Source organism: Dunckerocampus dactyliophorus, chromosome 11 (assembly GCF_027744805.1).
Source record: "Dunckerocampus dactyliophorus isolate RoL2022-P2 chromosome 11, RoL_Ddac_1.1, whole genome shotgun sequence".
In the NCBI taxonomy this organism is placed as follows: Eukaryota; Metazoa; Chordata; class Actinopteri; order Syngnathiformes; family Syngnathidae; genus Dunckerocampus; species Dunckerocampus dactyliophorus.
The window spans coordinates 4,864,646-4,886,646 of record NC_072829.1 but is presented as its reverse complement, the minus strand read 5'-3'; the positions used below and the strand labels follow the sequence as shown (position 1 = coordinate 4,886,646).

Here is a 22,001-nt window from a genome sequence, read left to right as displayed (position 1 = left end):
TGGTGCCTCAATGCAGAGGCATAATTCAGACTTTATTATTTAAATATTATGGGCATCTGAATTACCCACATTTTTTTTTGCTATTCATTGGTTGTTTTAGAACATAACCCCTCGGATAGTGCAGAACACGAGTAATTGAGATTTTGCTGCTGCACCGTATGCTACGCCGTTTCTCTAGCTTGACTGTGTCTGTTATTAAATGAGCTGCAGCTCCAATAACCCTCCTCGTCTCTCTTTGACTGCTGTTGTTCGCTCATGACAAACTGAGTGCACAGCAGCACAATCCAGGTTGAAAGGAAAACGGCACTTTTTGGGGGAATTTTGCCCACCTTCCACGCTAAGAATGTACGTAATAGGTAACACTTATTCCGCCTATGAAGCCTTCTGAAAAAAACTCCAAAAAGCATCAGCAACGCCCCATTTACATATAATGTAATGTGCATATTAACTAACATTGTTATTATTATTATTAACATTGTTACGCCGATTGAACTACGTTACTGGTGTATTGACACCTTGCCACACCACATGGGCTAGTGACTAGCTTCACCACACGCCTGCAGCACATCACAACGTGCTCAGAGCGCCTCAGACGACTACCGACGGTTAAAGCTACATATTGGAGCTGCTGCTGTGTTTTTATTTTTGAGTTTGGAAAAGTTAACGCTAAGTGTAGGCGTTCGTGTCTATGTTGCTATGTGAAATCAATGTGTCCAGGAAGGAGGTTCCGGTAATGCTTAAAAGGACCAAAATATGACAAAATGTTGTATGTATTACATGTTATCATGAATGTACCTGTTACTGCATGGTTATAGCGTGGATGTAAAACCATAAATCCTTGTTGGAGGTTTATGGAGGTGTTTTAATAGCGGTCTTTAGAGGCTGCGTAAGTGTGTCCCATTATGTGCAGTAATTAGCTCTCTTTTTATGTTTTTATATCTTTAGAATGCACAGAAAAGAGAATATAAGGATTGTGGATGATGGGCAAAAGTGCAGTTTTCCTTTAAGGCCTACAATATGCCTCAGAAACCTTTAAAGTGTAAAATGTATAGAGACTCATCACAAACGATCGAAGTCACAGTCTAGCCTGTAGCGTGGTCGTCAGGCTAGCACAGCAACCGTGCTTCTGTCTGTTGCTGGGCAGGCCGTCGGGTTGCCCCAGGTAGCTGTTCAAGGTAATGAAGGTGTTTCTCCAATGCTGCGTCTTCATAATCCATACTGCTTGCCTGTTGTAATTCCAGTGATGGCTTACCATCATATAGTTACTTGTCAAGCTGGTGTTTCACAGTTACTCGTTACATTGTACATGCACGTTTGGAGAACGTATTGTAATAAAGTTGACTGTCCATGCTAGTGCTTCCCTAGTCATACAATTACTCGTTGCATTGTACAGTTATGCGGCGTTATGGTTCTATACATTTCATGCTTTATTATCGTGCACCTATAAGTAATTACCGATGAGTATGCGGGCTTCACTAGTGGATACTGATAATGACTACAGTGAAAACAGTGCCTTTTATGACTTTATGTGGCTCCTCTTTCTGTGTGCTTTCTTCCTGGGAATAGGAAGTGCAGCATTCTCACACCGACGCACAACATAGCCAGCATGCAGTTAGCGCACAGTGTCCTTCCTGTTCTGCGCAATTTCACCGCATTCCGCACATTGCCGGCGCTCCCTGAAGGCCTCTGCCAGTGTACCCGACCCCTCCTGGAACGCTGTGAACCCCCCACCCCACCAACACGACAAAAAGGGGGGAAAAATGCGGCACTTTCTCTCTCGAGCAGGCCGCACCCTGCTTCCTAAATTTAGAGTGTCAGTGTTTTTTGAGTCAGAAGGCTGCGCTGAACTTTCTCATGGCCAGATGTCTCCCGTCACACGCTCAACTCTCCTCGCTCGCTCCTGTGGGAAAGGGGGGCGTGAAGGGGAGGCGCCATGGCAACCAAACGCTGACGCGGAGAGGAGAGTTAACGAGAGAGAAGATGAGAGGATGCTAAGCTGACATTGAGAGCTAATCTGAGGCGTTTCGAATGCAAGCCGCTACTCAGATGTATTCTGGAGGAGAAACTCTGGCAGAGGAAGCATGAAGGCTCTTAGTTTGGTCTTGCCCAGAAGGAGTGGAGTGAAAATTACTGCTCAGAAATCTGGATTTCTGCACGTCAATAAATTAAAATGTTGTGAATTTATTTCAGGAGTTAATTCAGCTGATTAAAGCGCAGCACCTCTCGGTTACAATGCTGGATATTTTTCCCACAATATTCCAATTTTTTGATAATACTGAATTTGGGATTTTTTTATTAGCTCTACGCTGTAATCACCACAATGATTAAGAATGAATTATTTGGGGATTTCACACCCTTTCCCTATGTGTAGCCAATACCAGTTTCACTTTATAAAGGGAACTACTGAAATAAATGCACTTTTTGGCGTTAAAGTAATCTTTTGTTTATCACGGTTAATTGGTTCCAATCCCGACCGTAAAGTAGGATTCCTTTTTTTTTTTTAAATGCAATATCTTTGTAGTTATGGCATAGGACACCTGTTTATGATCTTTTAAATAAGTTTTTTTAACATCATTAGAACCATCTAAACATGAAATACAACATGAAAACACATACAGTCACCTCTACATTCAGATTAGCCAATATAGTAGATATAATGAGGGGGAAAAAAAAGCCATGTAAGACAGTTTACCTTGTAGGGGAGCAGACTCGGGGGCGGGCAGGAAGTGATGTCAGGGGTTCAGAGTTGAGTTTTAGCTTGTCGTGGGCTTTGGCTGCAACAGTATCCCGTGTTATTATTCTGATTATTATAATGTTATTATTGTGCCAGTTGTGAGATCATTTAAACTTTCAATAAAAGAGGGTTGTTCAAGTTTGGTGCTTCGGTGGTAGTCTCATTGAACACTTACTGTCACCTAGTGACCAATGTAGAATACTGCATTCAAGTTGGTGGTCTTAATGACTTGTACTGTATTTATTCATTTAGCCATTTTTATGCTTGGAACTAATTAATTTAGGTAAAAAATACAGACAATTTGCTTAAATGTGCATTAAAAAAACATGAAAAAGCGATCAGAAGTAATTCATGTTAAAAAAAACACGCTACAATGAGGAAGCGATGTTCGAACTGTGATGTAGTGAGGGACAACTGTATTCTAATGTTTTGACACTGTGTATTTGTTTTTCTCTTAAAAATGTGATTAGAGATTAAGCCACTTTGTCAGGTACACTTAAAAATATTCATTTGAAATTGTAATAATAACAATAATAATAATGACTTTAATGCATATAATATAGTAACAGTAATCGTTATAAATATACTATAATATAATCTAAATATAATACTAATACTACCAATGATAATAATTGTTAGCAGTATTACTGTAATTATTTTTGCTTTCTGTCTTTTAATAATTGTTTAATTTAATTATTTTATATGTACTTCTGTTTATTTTATTTACAATTCGTTCTGTCATAGCGGTTGTAATTTATGAAAAATGAATGCTCTTGTATCGCACAGAACTGTGTTTAATAGTTTGGTCATCTTATTTGGCAATTTGGAAGGGTCAGTGTTGGGGCCTGACCAATTTTTGTGGGGCTGATGCCGATTTCGATATTAGGGAATAAAACATTACAATAACGGGTAAATCGGCCAATTAAATTTGTAAATGTTTAAATAAAAAAGCTGTGGTGATGGCTACACATTACATGACATCATTACCCTAAAACAGGGGAGTCTTTGCCGTGTTGACAAGGTCACGAGTCCAACTGCTTTGCGAGTCATGTGCTCTGTCATCGGAACCTCTGCTTAATACAACTGAGAAAATGTATTGTAGATGTAATGCTAACCCGGTGGAGGAACTCCCATTGGGAGCAGGCACGCACGCACGCACACACACACACACACACACACACGCACGCACACACACTATTGTTGAGCGTTTTGTCAGTTCTTTCACAATCCAGTTAAAAACCCAACAAACAGCTGCAAACGGGCGTAGCGTGACATATTTGTTTGATCAGCGTCTCGCTCCATTAGCTGATGAAGTTTGCAGTGATGTGTGTAGCGTGGCATTAAACATCGTGTCGTAACACAAATCCCATACGACGAAAGAACGGGGATTTGATAGTACGCCCTCCTCGTTCGATAGCTGCTTTTCTATTCCTGCAAAATGTTTCGCGGGTGCAAAACTTGGAAAGACATGTTAGACGTTCCTGCAGAGTGAGTCACACAGTAGTCCGCATTTTTTCCTCTGCTGCCGAATGTTTTATATTCACTCAACGTCCAAGCTTCACCTGCAGTTCTTCCACCTGGAATGTTTGATAACTTTAATCTCCTCTCTTTTTTTACATGGCTGTCTTTTACGTGGCTCCCAGGAATGCCATAAAGCTCAGGTACCATATGTAACTATCAGTCATCTTGTCTGTCCACTGTGTGTGTGTGTGTGTGTGTGTGTTTTATAGCTTTGTGTTCGTGTTGTTTTTATCTCTGTGTTCCCCCCTTGGTAGCATCTAGCTGCTGCTTGACTACTTTAAAGCTGCCATATTATAGCATTTCCAACCATTTGAAATGCGTCTCAGAGGTGTCGCTATAGTGTGTTATTGGAAGTGTGTTGTTACAAATCTAGCCTTGATGCTGGAAATGACAGTTTAAAAGTGCTTTCATTAAGACCAACTGGGAACATGCTGTTTTGTGTTTGCAGCTTTAATGCTAATGAGCTGTGTTTGCCCACCCTTGTCTCCAAGAAGCGCTATTGTGCACTTTATCCACATTTTTCATATTGCGGGTGTTACAAATGGTTCTAATTGATACGCCCATAAAATGTCTATTTTTAACACAAAGCTCACTTCTCCGCTGCTTTCAAATCAACATTTGCAATAAAAGTGATCCATCTATACATGTTCTTTCGCTTATCTGAGGGTGGCTCGCAGGGGCTGCAGCCTAAGCAGGGAAGCCCAGACTTCCCTTTCCCCGGTTATTCGTCCAGCTCCTCATGGCAAATTTCGAGATGTTCCCAGGCCAGTTGAGAGACATAGTCTCTCCAACGTGCCCTGGGTCTTCCTGGAGGCCTCCTACCGGTCGGACGTGCCCTGATCATCTCCTCAGGGAGGCGTCCGGGAGGCATCCTGACCACCTGACGAACCAGCCCACCTGTCGATCTCGTGTTCCATCCTTCCCTCACTAGTGAACAAGACCCGGAGGTACTTAAACTCCTCCTCCATCCTCTAGAATCATGGACTCTGACTTGGAGTTGCTGGTTCTCAGCCCAGCCGCTTTACACTCTGCTGCGAACCGATCCAGTGAGAGCTGAAGATCAAGGGGCCAATGAAGCCAGCAGGACCACAACATTTGCAAAAAGCCGAAACCCTATTCTGCAGCCACCAAACCGGAGCCCCTCAACGCCTTAGCTGCGCTTAGAAATTCTGTCCAAAAAAGTAATGAACAGAATCAGTGACAAAGGGCAGCCCTGGCCTCCCCCACTATTTCAGAAGCACTGATGTAAGATGATCACCAGAACAGATGGAATCTGAATCATGGTGTAACACAGTCACACACGTAAGGTGCGTTTAAGGACCACCAAACAAAGTGCTCTCTGTCTAAAAACATTATCAGTGAAGCACAACAGCATAAATGTAAAATGTCTGGGCTTTTTAAACAGTGGCACATGTGTGCTGTACATATTGTATTATCACATTTTTAAATAATATTACTGAATTACAGTATAATGAATGATGTGTCATTTTTGCAGAAAAAAACAGTTTTGGAGAAGGAAAACAAATGTGATCAAAAATCCACAAATTTGCAGGGATCCTTGCACTTATCCAACGTAATAGATGCCATATGTCACGTACAACATTGCAACTTTAAGGAGTGGTACACAAAAGCTACATAGCTATGTTAGCTATAGTGCTAATAGTACGGGGTTTTTTTTTTTTACCAGCAACATCATGCTAAGTTAGCTAGGAAGCTGAAGAAAAACAAATTGCTGAAACTTACAGCTCCCACATCAGTAGCTGACTGACGTATAGCTGGCAGGATTTATTTAAAGATGTATAGTGAAGCGTTTTTGGAGTTTTGGGCGTATACACAGGGCGGACTCATCTCAGTCAATTATGCTTGTATTGCTTCAAGACGTCACGTTGTTCATGTCGGTTTCAGATCACATGATTGACAGCATGCTGTAAACACAATTTCACTGAGTAAAAAAAAAACAAAAAAACCAACCCGTCTCATCTCAGCGTTGAAGCCGGGAGGTTCAGAGCTAAAGGTGTCGAGGAGCTACGGCAGACAACAAACGCCGCCACTCAACAGACGCCGCCACTTGGGCGCTCTATTTTTAGAGCCCTCCCTTTGTGACAAACCTGCCTGCTCTTCCGCGGCTGCACTCGGCGGGTCTGAGTAGACGGTGTAAAGAAAGCGAGATTTATTTGCGCCGTTTTCTTACGCTCACCTCTCCTCCTCGTGTCCCTCCATCGTGTGATGTAAGGCTAAAAATACATCAGGAGACTGTTGAATGAGGACTTACATAAACATACGTACTAAACATGGAAGTCGGTCCTTCTTTGTGTGCTTTAATGAACATCCTACCTCCGTCTGTGGTTATTTATAGCAGATGATCAAACATTAAGGCCTGATGGAAATAGAACAGATATTTTTGGGCGAGCGCCAGTCCTGGGTGGGGGGGGGGGGGGGGGACTGTGAGCTGATGGCTTCCCGGCTGTGGTCCATTTCTTATCCCGACACTCGAGCTGACATTTCATGTGCTTTTCATGTCGGCTTTGACATTCAGCTGCCGTCTTTTTTGTAGTCGTAATGTGTTTTCAGAAGGCTTGACAGATGACATTCATTGCCAACGAGTCGGTGCTCGGCAGGCGTAAAAAGGGTAACGTTATCAGGGTCGAAACGCGATCTTGTTTATATGGCACAATTATGGCACAATTTTTTTTGTGAACGTTAGGGTCGCATTTTAAGACAAACAAAACGATCAGATTTACAGCTATCGCGACTGTAGCTGTCTGACTGATATTTAGCGGAGCGCCTGTCTTTATTTTAAGATGTATGGCGAAGCCTGTTTTTTGTTGTGTTTTTTGTTTTGGATAAAGTTGCCCTCGTTCAAGTGGCTTTGACACTCGGCTACCATTGTAACAAAGGCAGATTTATGAAACTGAAATGACAGCGACAGCCAAAGGCTGACATTGACATTAGATTAGTGTTTTATGGCACAGCTTGTCGATTGCATTGATTCCCCTGCCGTTACATTCATGCAGAGTCTTTCTTTGGCTTTCTATGATGAAAGGCGGCGGTTGCCAAGTGTAACTGTCGAGGAGTAATTGCATATTTGATTTTGTGGATTATTGTGGGTCTTTCTACTGCTTTATATTGGGAAAGGTGGCCGTTGACGCATCTAATTGTTAAGGACTGATTGCATATTTTGACTTTGTGGATTATTTTGGAGTCTCTCTGGCTTTCTAAGAAAGGTGGCGGTTGTCAGATGTAACTGTCGAGGAGTGATTGCATATTTTGACTTTGTGGATAGTTTTGGAGTATTTTTAGATTTTTGGATTACGGCTGTCAAATGTAAAAATAGATCGCATAATGACCTTGCAGATTATTTTGGAGCATTTCCATTGCTTTCTATTATGAAAGGTGGTGGTTGTCACATGTAACTGGAGGAGCAATCGCATATTTTGACCTTGCAGATTATTTTGGAGTCTTTCCATTGCTTTCTGTTATGAAAGGTGGTGGTTGACAAATGATTGCATACTTTGACTTTGTTGATTAAATAGAGTATTTCTATGGCTTTCTATTATGAAAGGCCACAGCTGTCAAATGTAACTGTTGAGGCTCGATTGCATATTTTTAATTTGTGGATCTTTATGCAGTCTTTTATGGCTTTATATTATTAACAGCGATGGTTATGAAAACTAATGAGGAGCAGTAGCATATTTTGACTTTATGGATTATTTTGGAGTCTTTCTATGGCTTTCTATGGTGAGAGTTGGTAGTTGTCATATATAACCGTTGTGGAGTGATTACATATTTTGATTTTGTGGATTATTTTGGAATCTCTCTGGCTTTCTTAAATGATGTCAAGGAGCTATTGCAAATTTAGACTTTGTGGATCATTTTGACGTCTGTCTATTGATTTCTATTATGAAATGTGGCAGATGTCAAGTGTGACTGTCAGAGTGGTCGCAATACATTAAACTGTGCTTGCGACTATGTGAGCGTTTTTGTCTGTATTCTTTAGCCACCTGGCCCCCACCCCCCAAAGCTGTAACCCTAGGGGAAACACTGGCATCATAGATTCTGCAGGCTGTGACAGATTTTATTTTTGGGACGTTATTTTGCTTCACTGTGACTGCATGCTAAAGAATGGACAGTGACAGGAACATGAATACCAGATCCAAACACCATGAAAAGTTTTTTCAATTGAAGGGACTTAACTGGAACACAAACTTCTCGCCCTGAGAAGCTTTGTATCTGACAACGTTTTCCGACAAATTACACCATTATTTTGTGTTTTTGCAATAATGGCTCCCATGTGACGGAGGCCGGCCTTCACAACCAAATGTGATTTGTACTTGGCTGTGAAATAGTTTGATGGAAGCTGCTAAAACTGGTTCCCTCGCGTATGACTGATGGCGTTGGCATTGTTTTTCTGCAAAACACATTAATTGCCCGTTTTCCAGTTATAGCTTGTAGTCTCTTGGAGAGGAAACACGATGTGTACAAATTAATAGCCACGAAATGAACGTCGGTAACGACTTCCAAAGGAAATATCCCACTGATTTTGATAAGCTGCTGACATTTTCTGTTGTGTCAGCATAAAGTCTGCTAACAGTCGTCCTGAGAGTTAAAGTTGTCCTTTTCTTAGTTGGAGCAGCCGAAGTTTCAAATACTTCCAGTTCGTGACACTGCACGGTTGTTCTTTGACTCGATCCGGAAGCTTCTAGTTACAGATCAACCTCAAGACGCAGCGGCTTAGAACGCATTTCTCTTGCAGGTTTTGATGATTTATGCAGCCAGGCAGCAGGCGCAAGGGTGGTGCGGGACACATGTTTGCCCTCTGTGTCAACCTGTGAGTGCACTCGTTTAAAAAAAAACAAAAACAAAAAAAAACCTCTGCTGTCGACGCGCTGAACTATTTTCAGGCCAGCGTGCAGCGACAGCAGCATGATGAATGAAAGCGTGCCCCCGGGGCCGTCAACGCAATTGAAACGGCGTCTGGTTATTAGATCGTCCTTCTTGCGCTAACGATGCTATTTAGACGTCCTTTAGTAGCTTTCTCATGCACGGCGGCTCACTGATCAATACATCAGAGCGGATCAAATAATAGGTGGTGTGTGATGCTCTCGGTTTAGGTTCTATGGATGAGAACATGGCCGATTCCCTCCCTTGGAACTGTCTGTTTTCACAAAAACAATTCGTATTGTTAAGCGGAAAATGCACAGGTAGTGTTTTGTGCGATAGTGGTTTACAGCGAAAGTTTTGAAGGTCTTTGTTACATTAGGTAGGTAGTTTGTTGGTTAGCACTATTATGCAAAAACAGCAAATATCGCACACATCTTTGTACCAAAATATATTTTACTATTGCTTAGGCAAGCACAAAAAGCAAGAGTCTGCATGGTGTGTTTTCAGCTTTTGATTATTGGTGATTTTAATTGTTAGTTAGCTGAGTAGTCACTTCGTGTTTGTTTGTCAGTTAGCAGGATTACACGCAAAAAAGCGTTAGGTTACATGGTACAGTCAAACTTTGGCTTTCATATCCCCCAGTTTTGCTGACATTTGTTTTGCCCAAAACGTTGCCTTGGTTTCCATACACGTTTGTTCTGCACGGTATCGTTTCACAAAATAAAATGTCCAAACAAATAGTATGTGTCTTTTTTTTCCCATTTTTTCCCACCAAATTCTGCTTTACGGATGTAGCTTCACTAACTTTTCTAACTTCAGTGCTACAAAATCGACAACAAACGATCATATCCTTGTTTGTGGTTAAAGAAGACATAGTTGCAGATGCAATTGTAATACCTTTATCGATGTCAGCTATTTTTTATGACACCCTTATTTTATTACCATTACTATTACTATACTATTACTATTAGACAGGATGTGCGCCGCTGTTATTTTGAAGGCCAGAAGTGTGTTGTGTGTTGAAAATGTGTTTTGACTGTTTCTAAGTGAGATAGCTATCCGAGTACTTCTTGTAGTCGTGGCTGTCGTCCCTATTTCACACACAATTTGCACGAACGCCCGGTTACATTAACAAGCACTTAAAGCACAACTCGTACAGCCTGATTGGCGCACACGCATCCGCATTAGCATTGCTGTACGCGAGCTCACACTGTGTGACAACCAAGAGTTTCAGAGTTTATTCGCCGACTTAGCCGATGTTTCCGGTTGCCGCCTCGACATATTTAGTAACGGAGGGGGCTCGTTAGTGTTAGTGAGGACATGCTGCTGTGAATGAGCGGTCCACTGGGGAAATATTACCCCACACTAACGTTCTTTCTCCTCACGGTTACAGCATTTCATTTGCACTGTCAATTTATGTGAGATTCCGCATTTAACAGTAGATTCCCTTTTTATTGGCAAATTCCGCAATTCCGTTAATGCCCTAAACAAAGAACGCCACTCGTCCATGCATTATTTGCATTGTTTTCTGCATGTAAAACTATATTTATTCTCTATAAAATGTATTTTTTGTTAATATTTTTTTGGGTGTCTGGAACGGCTTACATTATTTCCTATGGAAAAAATTGCCTCGGTTTTTGTATGTGTCGGTTTTTGCTTGACCTTTTGGAATGCATTAATAACGAAAACCGAGGTACCACTGTATTTGACTGGTTTATTTATTAGCAGGATTACGCTAAAGCAGCATATCCGCTTTTGATCGCCTTTTGAAGTTTTTTTTTTTTTGGTGCATTAGTGCATTAGTTGCTCGCTGCATGTGGCATTTGGTAGCCATGTTGCTGTGTGCATTACCGCCACCTGCAGGACTGGAGTGGAACAGTAGCATCCAGAATGTTGTGCATAATTGTGGCGTGTTTTGCTGGATGGCTCGCCTTTTTTTTTTGTTAAATGTCTAATGAACTTTATGCTCCATAATGATAAAAAATGAAAGCATAACACAATTCAAGCTCTGAAAGTACACTGAGAGTTTTATTGTGGGTTTTCCTTGTGTGAGTTGTATGGAATTATTCAAGCTCTCTTCTTTAAAGTAAAGTAAAATCTCAGATATTGGCTCATTAAAATCAAAAGCCCTTTTTACGCAGGCACCGCTATTGGCGCTGCGCCTCATTCCGTATAAACCAATAAGCCAGCTCATTCACTCATACTGCTTGCTCTGTAGAATAGAAGTTCTGCAGAAGACGCAAGGCAGACTCACACACCATATGACGATACTAAAATGATGCTAGTACCTCCAAGAGGGCCATGTCAGTCACATGACTGTCTTGATAGTCTTATATATTCACATTTCGGATGGTTACTTAAGATTTCTTATCCACTTATAGTGCCACTTTTACCATGTCATGTGTTTGCATCATCTGGCACAGGAAATTAAAGGCTTTATGGCCAGAAAGCGACACATCAGCAGACAAAACACTGACACACGGCGGCCATACTGACACACACACGCGCACACACACAACCCTCATGCATTTAGCACACACAGCAATTGAGCGCGACTACATTAGCGTTCCACTCAAGTGGGTTTTTTCACGTCGCTGTCTCCATCGGTCAGGATCGATGCCCCCCCCCGCCTCACTTTACATTTATCTGGTGATTAGTCAGGGAGGAAAAAAATGACAAATTGGCTCATCGGTCCCAGAAAGCTTTAAAAAGGAGGCGGAAGGTCACATATTCCCTAGACATGACGCCTACTGCTACTGCTGCTGCTGTTGTTCTTGACGGTGATGTAAGGATGTGCAAGCCCCTCCCCCTCACCGTCCCCCTTTCTCCTCGTCCCCCCCTTGGGGTCACTGTTGAAGGCATTAATGATGGCAGTGCACAGCTAAACACCTGAGCTTTTTTGGTATTATTGTGTGAAACATTACATCATGGCTGGGGGCGGGGGGCAGGGGAGGTGATGTCACGGTGCAGGACCCCCTCTCCCTTCCCCTCCCCAATTTCTGGCTTTGTCTGAGCTGTGTGTCTGGATGAGAAAATGAATATTTTGCAACTTTTGTTATATTTCAAATTTTATTGGATGTTTGGAAATGTGCATCAGCTTAATTTGTTCCGTCATATTTTTTTGCAATGCTTTGTTTGTATTCTTTTAAATTTTTTCAAAATTTTTGCCACACTCGCATTGGCAGGTAGTTTGGTATAAAGATGTTTTGTTGTGTGTGTGTGTGTGTTTTTTTTTTTAAATCATTCTTTGCAGCTGCACTCTGCTGGGGTCACAAACCCAAAAAAAAGGCACAAGAGATCAGCGCACGTTTGCTGCAGCCTTTTGGTGCGTTAAAGCTTGAAAATCCATCGAAAATGCTTGAAAAGTGCTGAAATCCAACTTCAAAAAAAGGGTGTGTGGACATAACGAGTTGTATCACAAGATTGACGTTTCGGTTATGATGACGTAACGCCTGCCGCTTCCTTTCAACTACGTTGCTACCTCTACTGCTCTCGTGTTTATTTGGAAAACGCATTTCCGTGTGAAAACGACGTGGACGCGGGCCAAAGGAAGAATCCTTATTCAAGGCTGGTACTGGTCCAGAAATTTTTACTTGCTTTGACTTTTTGTTGCTTTGACTTTGCGAGACAGTTGATTTAAAATAGTGCTCAGTTTGGTACTGAGCCAAACCGGGATTGCGTGGCCTTGGCGGAGGGCCGTTCATTCGCATACGTTCTGTGTGGCCTACCATCTCGGAAGGTGTTGTTTTTTTTTGACACTCTGATGATGGCGTACATCTGAGAGAGAAGCGAGGCGGCGTTTCAGCCGGCACCGCTTTCCTTTTTTTTTTGTCCACCCCTCCTCCTCTTTCGCGTTCGCTGTTTCCGTTGCCTCAGCAACCGTGGGCTCCCAGAGGGTGTGCAAAGCAGGGCGGGAGGGGCGGGGTGCGCTTGTGCTAAGCTCGGTTTCCATGGCTACACCAGCTGAGAGGCAGTGACAGAGTGACATCATTGTCAACTGTTTTTTTTCCTCTGTATAAACCTCCTTTAGTGCCATCTTTTGCCTGGAAAAAAATGAGATAGAGCCGCCCTTTTTGGTCTCCTCAGTCTCCTTCATTGTGTTACCATGCCAACTGTTTCCAGCCAGGCCCCCGGTGCTTGGAGTGATAATGGACGCCGTGCTCGCCTCCCTCTCTCTGCCATGCCATCTCTGTCTGGGGGCGTTGTAAGCCCTCTAGAGGAGCACACGGCCGCTGCTGGCAAGAAGGAGGTGCTTATAATACAACCGACCCCCCCCCCTCACCACTCCACAGCCATCCCCCTCCTCCACCCGTGACACACATATACACACATGCGCCCACCCCCCACACTCCCGCTTGCAAACAAACCGCTGTTTTAATAGAAGATGCTGCGCTCTCCCTAACACTTCTCATGGTGCCGAAACGCGTCTTGGGCACGGGAGGGGAGAGAGGTGGAGGTGAGGCGGAGGTGCTACCGTGAGCGAAAGTGTTATCAGACATTTTCCTCCTTTATTTTCCTCCTCCACCTTCTCATCCTTTTTTTTTTTTTTTTTTTTTTTTGCTGCTGTCGGCAGCAGTGCTCTCGGCCGTGGCTCGCTCCAGCGAGGCTGCAGGGAGCTACTGCCTCGTCTCGGATATTTGCCCACTCCCTTCTACCTCCTCTTTGCTTTTGTTTTTCTCTGGTTGGAATTAGCGGCTGGGTGTCGATTGGGAGATCTGCGAGACCTACCCAGAAAGCGGCGGATACTCCCTTAAGTGTCAAGCCGCCGAGGGAGGGGAGAGGGCAGGCAGCGTGCAGGGAAATGAGGGCTACGTAGAACACGCCCCGGGATGTTAGATTATTCAGATATTTTTAGCCTGGAGAGGAGTTTTTCATGATGAAACCATTAGCAGCAGCGGCGGCAGACAGCAATGGAGTGCCCGGCCAGCAAGACAAAACACCGGTGAGTAGCAGCGTGTCGACGTCCATCTTCCCGCTTGCCCTCCCCACCCCTCATCATGGTTTCGGGCTAGCCGGCCTCCTTGTGGACGTTCCCTCGGCTGGGTGGGTCAAGGACGCGGCCCACCTTCGCAGAGTTGGGCTCTGGCCGGCCTCTTGACATGTGTTGTAGTACAAACGTACGCCATGTGCTTTCTGTTACACACACTGCTAATTTGTAGCGGCCTATAAGTACAATTGGAACCACAATCAGAGAAAGACGTAACAAGAAGCTAGAGCATCAGTGGCGTAAAAGAGAACTTAATAGCACCAGTAATGAAGTGTGGATACTGTACGATAATGTATTGCAGCAACAGCAACATAGAACTGGTAGAGGTACGGTAGAAGAAGACAGAAACCTTACAAAAAACAGTATTATTAAGACAAACGTTATGCTATGAACGTACGCAGTACAATGCATGGGTCTCACAAACCTTATATACTGTAGCAGTACCTTAGTAGGTTCTGTTCCATTTCAGGCTTGTTTACATGAGACGGTTAAGAACTGAAAATGGATATCACTTGATTTTGGAGGCTGAAAACTGGACAACCTTGACAGGAAGTTGATCAAAACTTGGATTTTTTTTTCCACACAGAAGCCGGGAAACGGTCGTGAAGGACATGCACATGCGTGTTCACGTCTTCATTCTAGGCATGCGCGGTTGACCAAAACAACAATGGTGGAACACTGCTCTTCAGTCGCGTTGATAGCACTTCTCCAGCAAAGTGTGTATTTAGAATATTTTGGGGATCATAATTTTCCGGTTTCATGTGTAGTGGCTGCTTAAAGCCTGTTTTATGCTTTCCGCATCCACGAGGTCCCTGCGGCCCTGTGTGGACAAATGACATCATTTTCGTACCCACGCCCCCTCGAGTGGCCCTTGTCATGCGGAAAATTCTCGCTCCGTACAACTCCAAGTTTTTGTAACTACGCGGACGGAGACACGCGGAAAAAAATGGCAGACGAGCAGGAGATCCTCGCAGCTGAAGTACAGAAATATCGGCAGTTATATGAGGCAGCCTACCCTGACGCACAGTAGTTTAAGCATTGTTTTAAGTCAAGTTGTTTGGTTTTTATTTTCTTTTGCCGTCTTCAGCATGCCTTCTGGAAGCACATTCTCCTGCCGGGGTACAAGTCCCTGTGTTGGGAAAAATGACGGCGCAAGTGTCGCCATGTTGGAAGTCAAGTAAACGATGGCAAACTTCTTCCGCTCTAGTTTAGTACCGTGGTAGACATGTGTTTTTGATACATTGCCCCCCTGCAGTTTGGGAGCAGACACCGCACGGAGTATAGAGTCACACACGGTCTCTCGAGCGGACGAGCCGCGCGGAAAGTATAACCCAGCCTTAAAACTTGACTGTTGGTTTCACCCACGTCTATTTGTGTCTAACTGCATAATGTTCAATGTTACACTGCTGACAATAGTTTGTTATAGCTTTATCGGAGTGGTTTTAGATGTTTGTTGCCTTGTGATGGGTGTTCTGGAGCCAAAACAGTGGGTAATACGCATGGAAAGATTTACCAAAACAATATCGTAACACAGAGTTTTAACTGTGTTTATAGTGTTTTTTTTTAGCAAAGCCAGCATTTAATGTCTGTAGAAGTTGGACTACCCTTTTGCGTATGACACATGGGCTCCAGGCTGAATGTGCCAAGTGCCAAGTTTTGGATGTTATCAAATATAAGGCACATTGCAGTATGTTACCCTTCCCTGGCTGTATAGTAATATGATGTCTAGTAAATACAGTAGTCATCTGTGGTGGTATGTAGCATTGCTAAAAGCGCAAACCTCAAGGCCGCATAAAGCCTTGATGATTTCACTCATGTCCATCTGTGGCTAACTGCCTTCACAATGTTCTATGGCAAACTATGCTGACAATAGTTTGCTGTAGCTTCTTAAGGGCAGTTTGGGGCATTTGCTGATTTGTGAGGGGCGTTTTGGAGCCTGAAAATTGGACAAACAAAAGAGGATGTTTATGATAACTTTACTGTTTTCATCTAAACGTGGAAAATGATTGGTAGTAAGTATGCAAAGTGTTCATTGTACAATTTACCAAAACAAAACAATGGCATAGCTCAGCGTTTTAGTCGCTTTATAGCGATTTTGTAGCAAAATTGCCTTCACCTTTAGCCCTTTTTAATTTTTATTTATTTATTTTTTTAAAGCAAAGTCTGCATTTAATGTCTGTAGAAGTTGGACTACTTATTTGCGTATGGAATATAGGCCAATAGGGCTTAGAGTTTAGGACAATATCAAACATAGGACACGTTGTTGCAGTATGTTAACTTTTACTGGTTGTATACTGATATGATGCCTGGGAATACCATAGTCATCTTTAGTCATATGTAGCATTGCTAAAACTGCAGACCTGGCGGTGGCCTAAGACTTGATTATTTAACTCATTCAAAACTGCCCTCGTACTGTTTGATCATCAAATAATTTCTAAAGAACTACAAACTAGGAGGTACAAAAGCTACTTTTCTTAGCTTCATAAGATCCAGAATATCTCTAGGGGTGATCCTAATGGATGTTGTTTCTCGTATTAATGTTATTCCGCTTCCAAGCACTGACCGGAAAGGTCATCGAGGCCATTGGTGGTAGAGACAGTGGTGCTGTCCGTGGTGCTGGAAGCAGCTCCAGCTTGCACTCACCAAGCCCGAGACCGTGCACTTGAAGGAATTGATCTGCAGTCAGCGCCACTCGTATCAGTCACAAACCCGGCCCACACGCACACACATGCGTGCAATCAGGCAGGGCTGTAAATCAAGCCAGAGAGGGACAAGTGGCGCGTATTGTAGCACTCATAAATGACAACAAATCACCGTAATGTCGCCATAATAGTCATGGATGTGTCATCGTCCGTGTCGCATCGCCCTACAGTTTGTGTGCTTTGAAGGCTTTATGGAGCCACAAAAACGTCTCGTATACATGCGCGCTTGTGTTTTAATCATCTGGAGTGGATTTTATTGCACCTTCTTTGCCTCCTTTTGTACCAGGCGAAAGAACGCTAACAACCGTGGCAGATGGGGGTTTTAAATGCTAGCTGCAACATGCAAACGACACTTAATGGCACTCCCGTGCTAACAATACCACAGTGCCGTACAGCTTGTGCCGTGTCATTCAAGTAACGTTGAAGTTGCCCTTTTAATGCTGATTTGACAAGTTTTCTAGGAAACTGCAAAAGTGGGACAAGCAGTCGGGCACTGCACATTACATGTAACATTAATCATACGATGGGGGGTACAGTATGTAAGCCAGTAACTCAAATGATGTAAAGCAGACGTGTGAATATTAGTCACATAATCTACAGCCATTGCTCAGTTTGAATGGCTTTTCCCCTGCAATTCGGTCTATCTCGTCGCCCCTTATCTGTACGTTGTTAGCATATTCACTGTGGCTTGTGTAAATGTTCAATCATCCCAGGAGGAAAGCCAACATGGCGAGTGTAAACACCAAGCCGCCGGACTTTTATTACTGTAACAGCGCCGCCATAGAGGCCTCGGTGGTCGGTCGTTGTGGTCGCGTTGTAGCTTTAACCCAACAGGACACAGGACAAGCGGATGGGTTGCCGTGTTGCCGTGTTGCCATGGCGCAGATTATGGTTATCATTTAATGGAAATCACATCTACTGAAGATAAGTGGATGAGTTAGCTTGATGCATCAAGTTAAGCAAGGAAATGAACAATAAATGATAAACGTTCTTTTCACTCATCTGAGCTGTGACCTATGGAGGGAAAGCCGCTGTTAGCATATCAGGCCTATTTAATCAGACACCCTGCCAAAAAGGGGCGTTAATCTCTTGATCCTTAAGTCTCAAGCCAGCTGACGATACAGCAGGAGAACTGCGGGCTGGTTCTATGCCCTTCAAAACTGGAACTTTTCAGTTCAACTTGTCAAAGAAGGAAAAAAAAAAACAAGTTTCAAGGAGCTTCGGACGCCTCTGAGCTAAATTTAGTCCAGTTCTGTTAGTGACTTGCCATGGTACAGTTGGGGGATGGGAAACCCCATCCTGACAGTCAGTCGATGGACAACTCCTGTACGACTGAGAGCCTACACAGACGAAGTCAGCTATGTAAATAATAAGAAGCAGCAGACTGCGACCAAACCATACACGCCGACTGCAGTGGGAGCGTAAGCCATGTTTCCCGTACAGTTCTGGGATGCCGACTTGCTGTGTGCATTCGCTGTCTTCAAAATGTGGATTCCTCATAAAAATGTCCTAATTGACCACATTTTCTATTATATCTTTGTTTTTTTCGCTCATTTATTTCTTCATCCATTCACCAGTCAACCGTATCATACAACGAAAAGCATTCTGAAAAGCGAGAAATTTTAGTTTGGGTATTTTGGAAATGTTTACGGTAAGATACCAAATTAAACTGGTCAGATTTAGAAGGGTATTTTATTTATTCTACTTTATTACCTTTTACAACTGTTGCCAATGACAACACCACAAAAATTGTGTACTGAAGCGAACAAGATTCTTCTGCCTGGTGGGGCCTGATTCGACCTTGCACACAATCGGGTGTCTGCATTAGCCAGGGCATCGCCTTCCCGCCCATCCCGCGGTAATGTCCATCCAGCCCTGGTCGTACAATATAGAAGACCTCTAACTAGATTGAGAGGCAGCCAGTGCTTCCAGCCCCCGATCTAGGTCATTAGGTCTGCAGTGTAATTTAAGGAGCTCCACATCTGCTCACATGTAGGCCGAAACCAGCGCCGTGGCTCGGGCATTAGTGCGTCGAGCGTTGTTTAATCCCCGCTCCTCTGCCCCCTTCCCATGTGACTGCACGCCGGCGACAAGGTCGCACTCAAATCGCACAAGTGCCAATATCAGGTAAGACTGTTACATCTGGTTTTATTCCAGCATGTTGGCAAAAGACGTTATCATCCTAACTTAACGGATAACGCCACCGCCGCCGTGCGCCAAGATAGATGTCACACAGCTGATTGTCCGAGCTTAATGCGCTCCGCTTGTTCCCCTCGCATGCCATCGGAGCGAGGAGGTCAATGGACCACATGCTTATGGACTGAATGGACCCCGGCCGGCTTATTGACCCACAGACAGATGACCTAAATGAGTGGAGAGAAGGATTAAGTGTTTTATTATCCTCTCCCTTTATCCTGATTTCCTGGGGGAGGAGCTTGTGTGTACGCAGAGGCGGGAGGGTGGGGCTTTCTCTGTGATTGCCAGGGGGTTTTATTATTGACTCGCGGACCACTCCGGCGGCTGGTCGGAAGACCTTATTGACTTTCTCCTCATGGCTAGTCGTGTGTGCCTGCCGTGATCTTGTTTAATGTGTAAGCTAACTCATTTAGGACGCCACGCCTTCTTCTGCTCTTCTCAATAGCATGTAGCACACGTTTGCAGTGATGCCTGTAGTTAAAAGATTAGGCTTGATGCGCTACTAGCAGTGAGCGTCACTGTAATTCCAGCTTGTTTGGTTGCAGTTTCCAGTTATATAAAAAATATCAAAAGTAATTGGAGGTTAGCCGGTGTGATATGTTGTGGTTGTCTACAACCACGGACATTGAGAGATGACAGATGTAAATAGAGTTCTTCTGTTGTATGCCTGTGAGTATTCTCGTCATCCAGGTCATTGTATTCTCAAGGCGTTGAATCAATCCCAACCGGGCTGTTCAGGTTGTCTTAAAAGACGTTTCATCTCACATTCTAGCAGGCTTCACCAGTACATGCTCAAAGACTAGATAGGACAGCTCTATAGTCTGAGAGAATGGTGTAGGACCCAAGTGTTTGTCCCTTGGGATGCAATACGCCAGTCGTGAAGATACAGTTGAGTGAGACCCCTGCCAGCCAATGACAGTCCTCAGTTCTTAACCTGTAGTTTGTGGGTAATTTCTTCCAGAGTAAGTTAGTATCAGATATAAACTGTGACTGGACCCGACTCCTCAACCCCTGAAAACGAAGACATTCCTCGCACTAACACACAAACGCGTCGGCCCGGAAATAATAACGTCACGGTCTGCTGCAGGAGGCAGTCCGAGTGAAGTCGAGCAGACGAGGAAGACAGTACCCCGAGGGTGGGGCTGGCGAATGACCGGCCCCTCTGATCGACCAATTTGGTGCGGAGCAGCCAGCCGGATAATTAAACAGGATGGCAATCTTTTGACACCGCGCAATCACATCCCACCTCCAGTTCACCGCACTCTTGGTATCTCTTCAAATGTCCCCGAGTTCCAAAATCTGACTCCTTCTTAGCACATTGTTATTGCTTCTGCTCCATCTGATGAATATTTAGAAGTCCTTCAGTCAAATCTCATGATCTTCCTCAGATTTGGCCCTGGTGGCTCAACACGTTCGCTTCCATTTCCAAAACTCTTGAAATAAACGGCAACATAGACGAGCACTTCAGTGGCGTTTTGTCAAACCCATTTACTTGCAAATTAACTTCCTGACTTGTGTGTATGTGTGTGTTGGGGGGGGTGTCAGAGTGAGACCTCATACTGTGGACGGTATCACAATCCTGAGCCCATTTAATGTTATTAAGTTTCAATGTCAAAGCTCTTTTTAGGGCTAATTTTCCCAACTTGGTGTCTCTCAGTGATTTTTCTGTAACTTTGGAGTTTTGTGGCAAAACCCCTACCTCATCCCCTCCACCCCCACCATATGTACATACATAAATGTATCTCCAGGGCTTGTTTGCTTTGGAGATTCGACACGATGCAAGCGTATAAATAAGTACTCTGGAGATGTTTCGAATTTGGCCCGACGCGAGCGAGGCGACCCACTTCCGTGCGCCACATTTCACTGGTGGCGGGGGTGGGGGGGCGCACAGATGTAATATTGATGGTCTGCCATCGCCAGATGTGGCGCGGCCTCCCTGCTGGGTATCATCTGTAAGTCCGGTAAATAAAACATCGGGTCATGAAATATTTATGCGCGCAGACCTCGTGAACCACTTTAGCCCGTTTGATTGCATTCGTACGTCAGCCCGCATGACTCTCATGTACCATGCATCGTTACATTTAGGAAAAACATCACTTTTTTCTCTTTAATTGGAGTATTTTTCAGATGTATACCACCTCCTGTGATACTTGGTTTTCTATCTGTTCAACGTTTCATAATCGCCCCCCTCGATAAACTAGTGTTGGCTCTTTTGCAGCGCTCCTAATTATACAGTATGAAGTAGTAACTCGCTGCTTTTAATGAGGAAACTTCCCCTTGCGTATGCAGAGCGTGTCTTGTTTGTAAAAGGAGTTTCTGCGTTGTTAACAATGCCTGTAAAGGGCGTTATGCAATGTTTTTGCCTGTTACATTTTTACATGCACGCCTACCAATTAAGGTGTATGTCTCAATTTATCATAATCTTTGCACTTTTAAGTGAATTTCCTTTGTTTATTTTCATGTTAGCAACATTGTGCCAAAATAACTCCCCAATGCATAGTGAAGATGTCCCAAGAAAGAAACGTATCTACATTGTCATTTTTTCATTGTTGAGAACACTGACTTAGATGTTTTTTTGTATTTGTTTATTAGTCATTTTTTGCAGTTAGTGTCAGAAGTTATTGTACTTCCTATGTGCACGTTTGTCTTTTTTGTGGGGTCGGGGCTTGTGTATTTTCCATTGTCAGGTTCCATTGAAAAAATGTTTTGTTTAATCTTTTTGTTGTTTTATGAAAAAGAAAAGTAAATCACAAAAAACACACTTTCATCAAGATATATATTTATTGTTATCAATGTTTTGTTTAATCTTTGTGTTGTTTTGTGAAAAAAAAGAAAAATAACCATTAAACATGCTTTCATCAGCTATATATTTTTTTATTATCATTTTTCCCCTTTAACAGTTGGTCTCAATTTTGCATTCCCTGTGTGTGCTTGTTTCTGTTTTTCTTTTTTTTGTTGTCATTTTTCATTGTCAGTTACT

At 43.4% G+C, this 22,001-nt stretch overlaps 1 protein-coding gene across 10 annotated transcripts in view; it reads left to right on the top strand.

The window, feature by feature from the left end:
• rapgef2b (Rap guanine nucleotide exchange factor 2b) overlaps positions 1 to 22,001 on the top strand; it is a 126,003-nt gene that overhangs the window by 75,710 nt on the left and 28,292 nt on the right. For 4 of the 10 annotated variants that reach the window (XM_054793010.1, XM_054793007.1, XM_054793005.1 and 1 more), the window contains one exon: positions 4,378 to 4,395. The exons of 3 other annotated variants lie outside the window; for them this stretch is intronic. In XM_054793010.1, the coding sequence (XP_054648985.1) occupies positions 4,378 to 4,395 (18 nt within the window). Of the gene's footprint in view, positions 1 to 4,377; positions 4,396 to 13,108; positions 14,079 to 22,001 lie in introns of those variants that run through there. 3 more of the 10 variants (XM_054793015.1, XM_054793013.1, XM_054793014.1) reach the window with 2 other exon arrangements.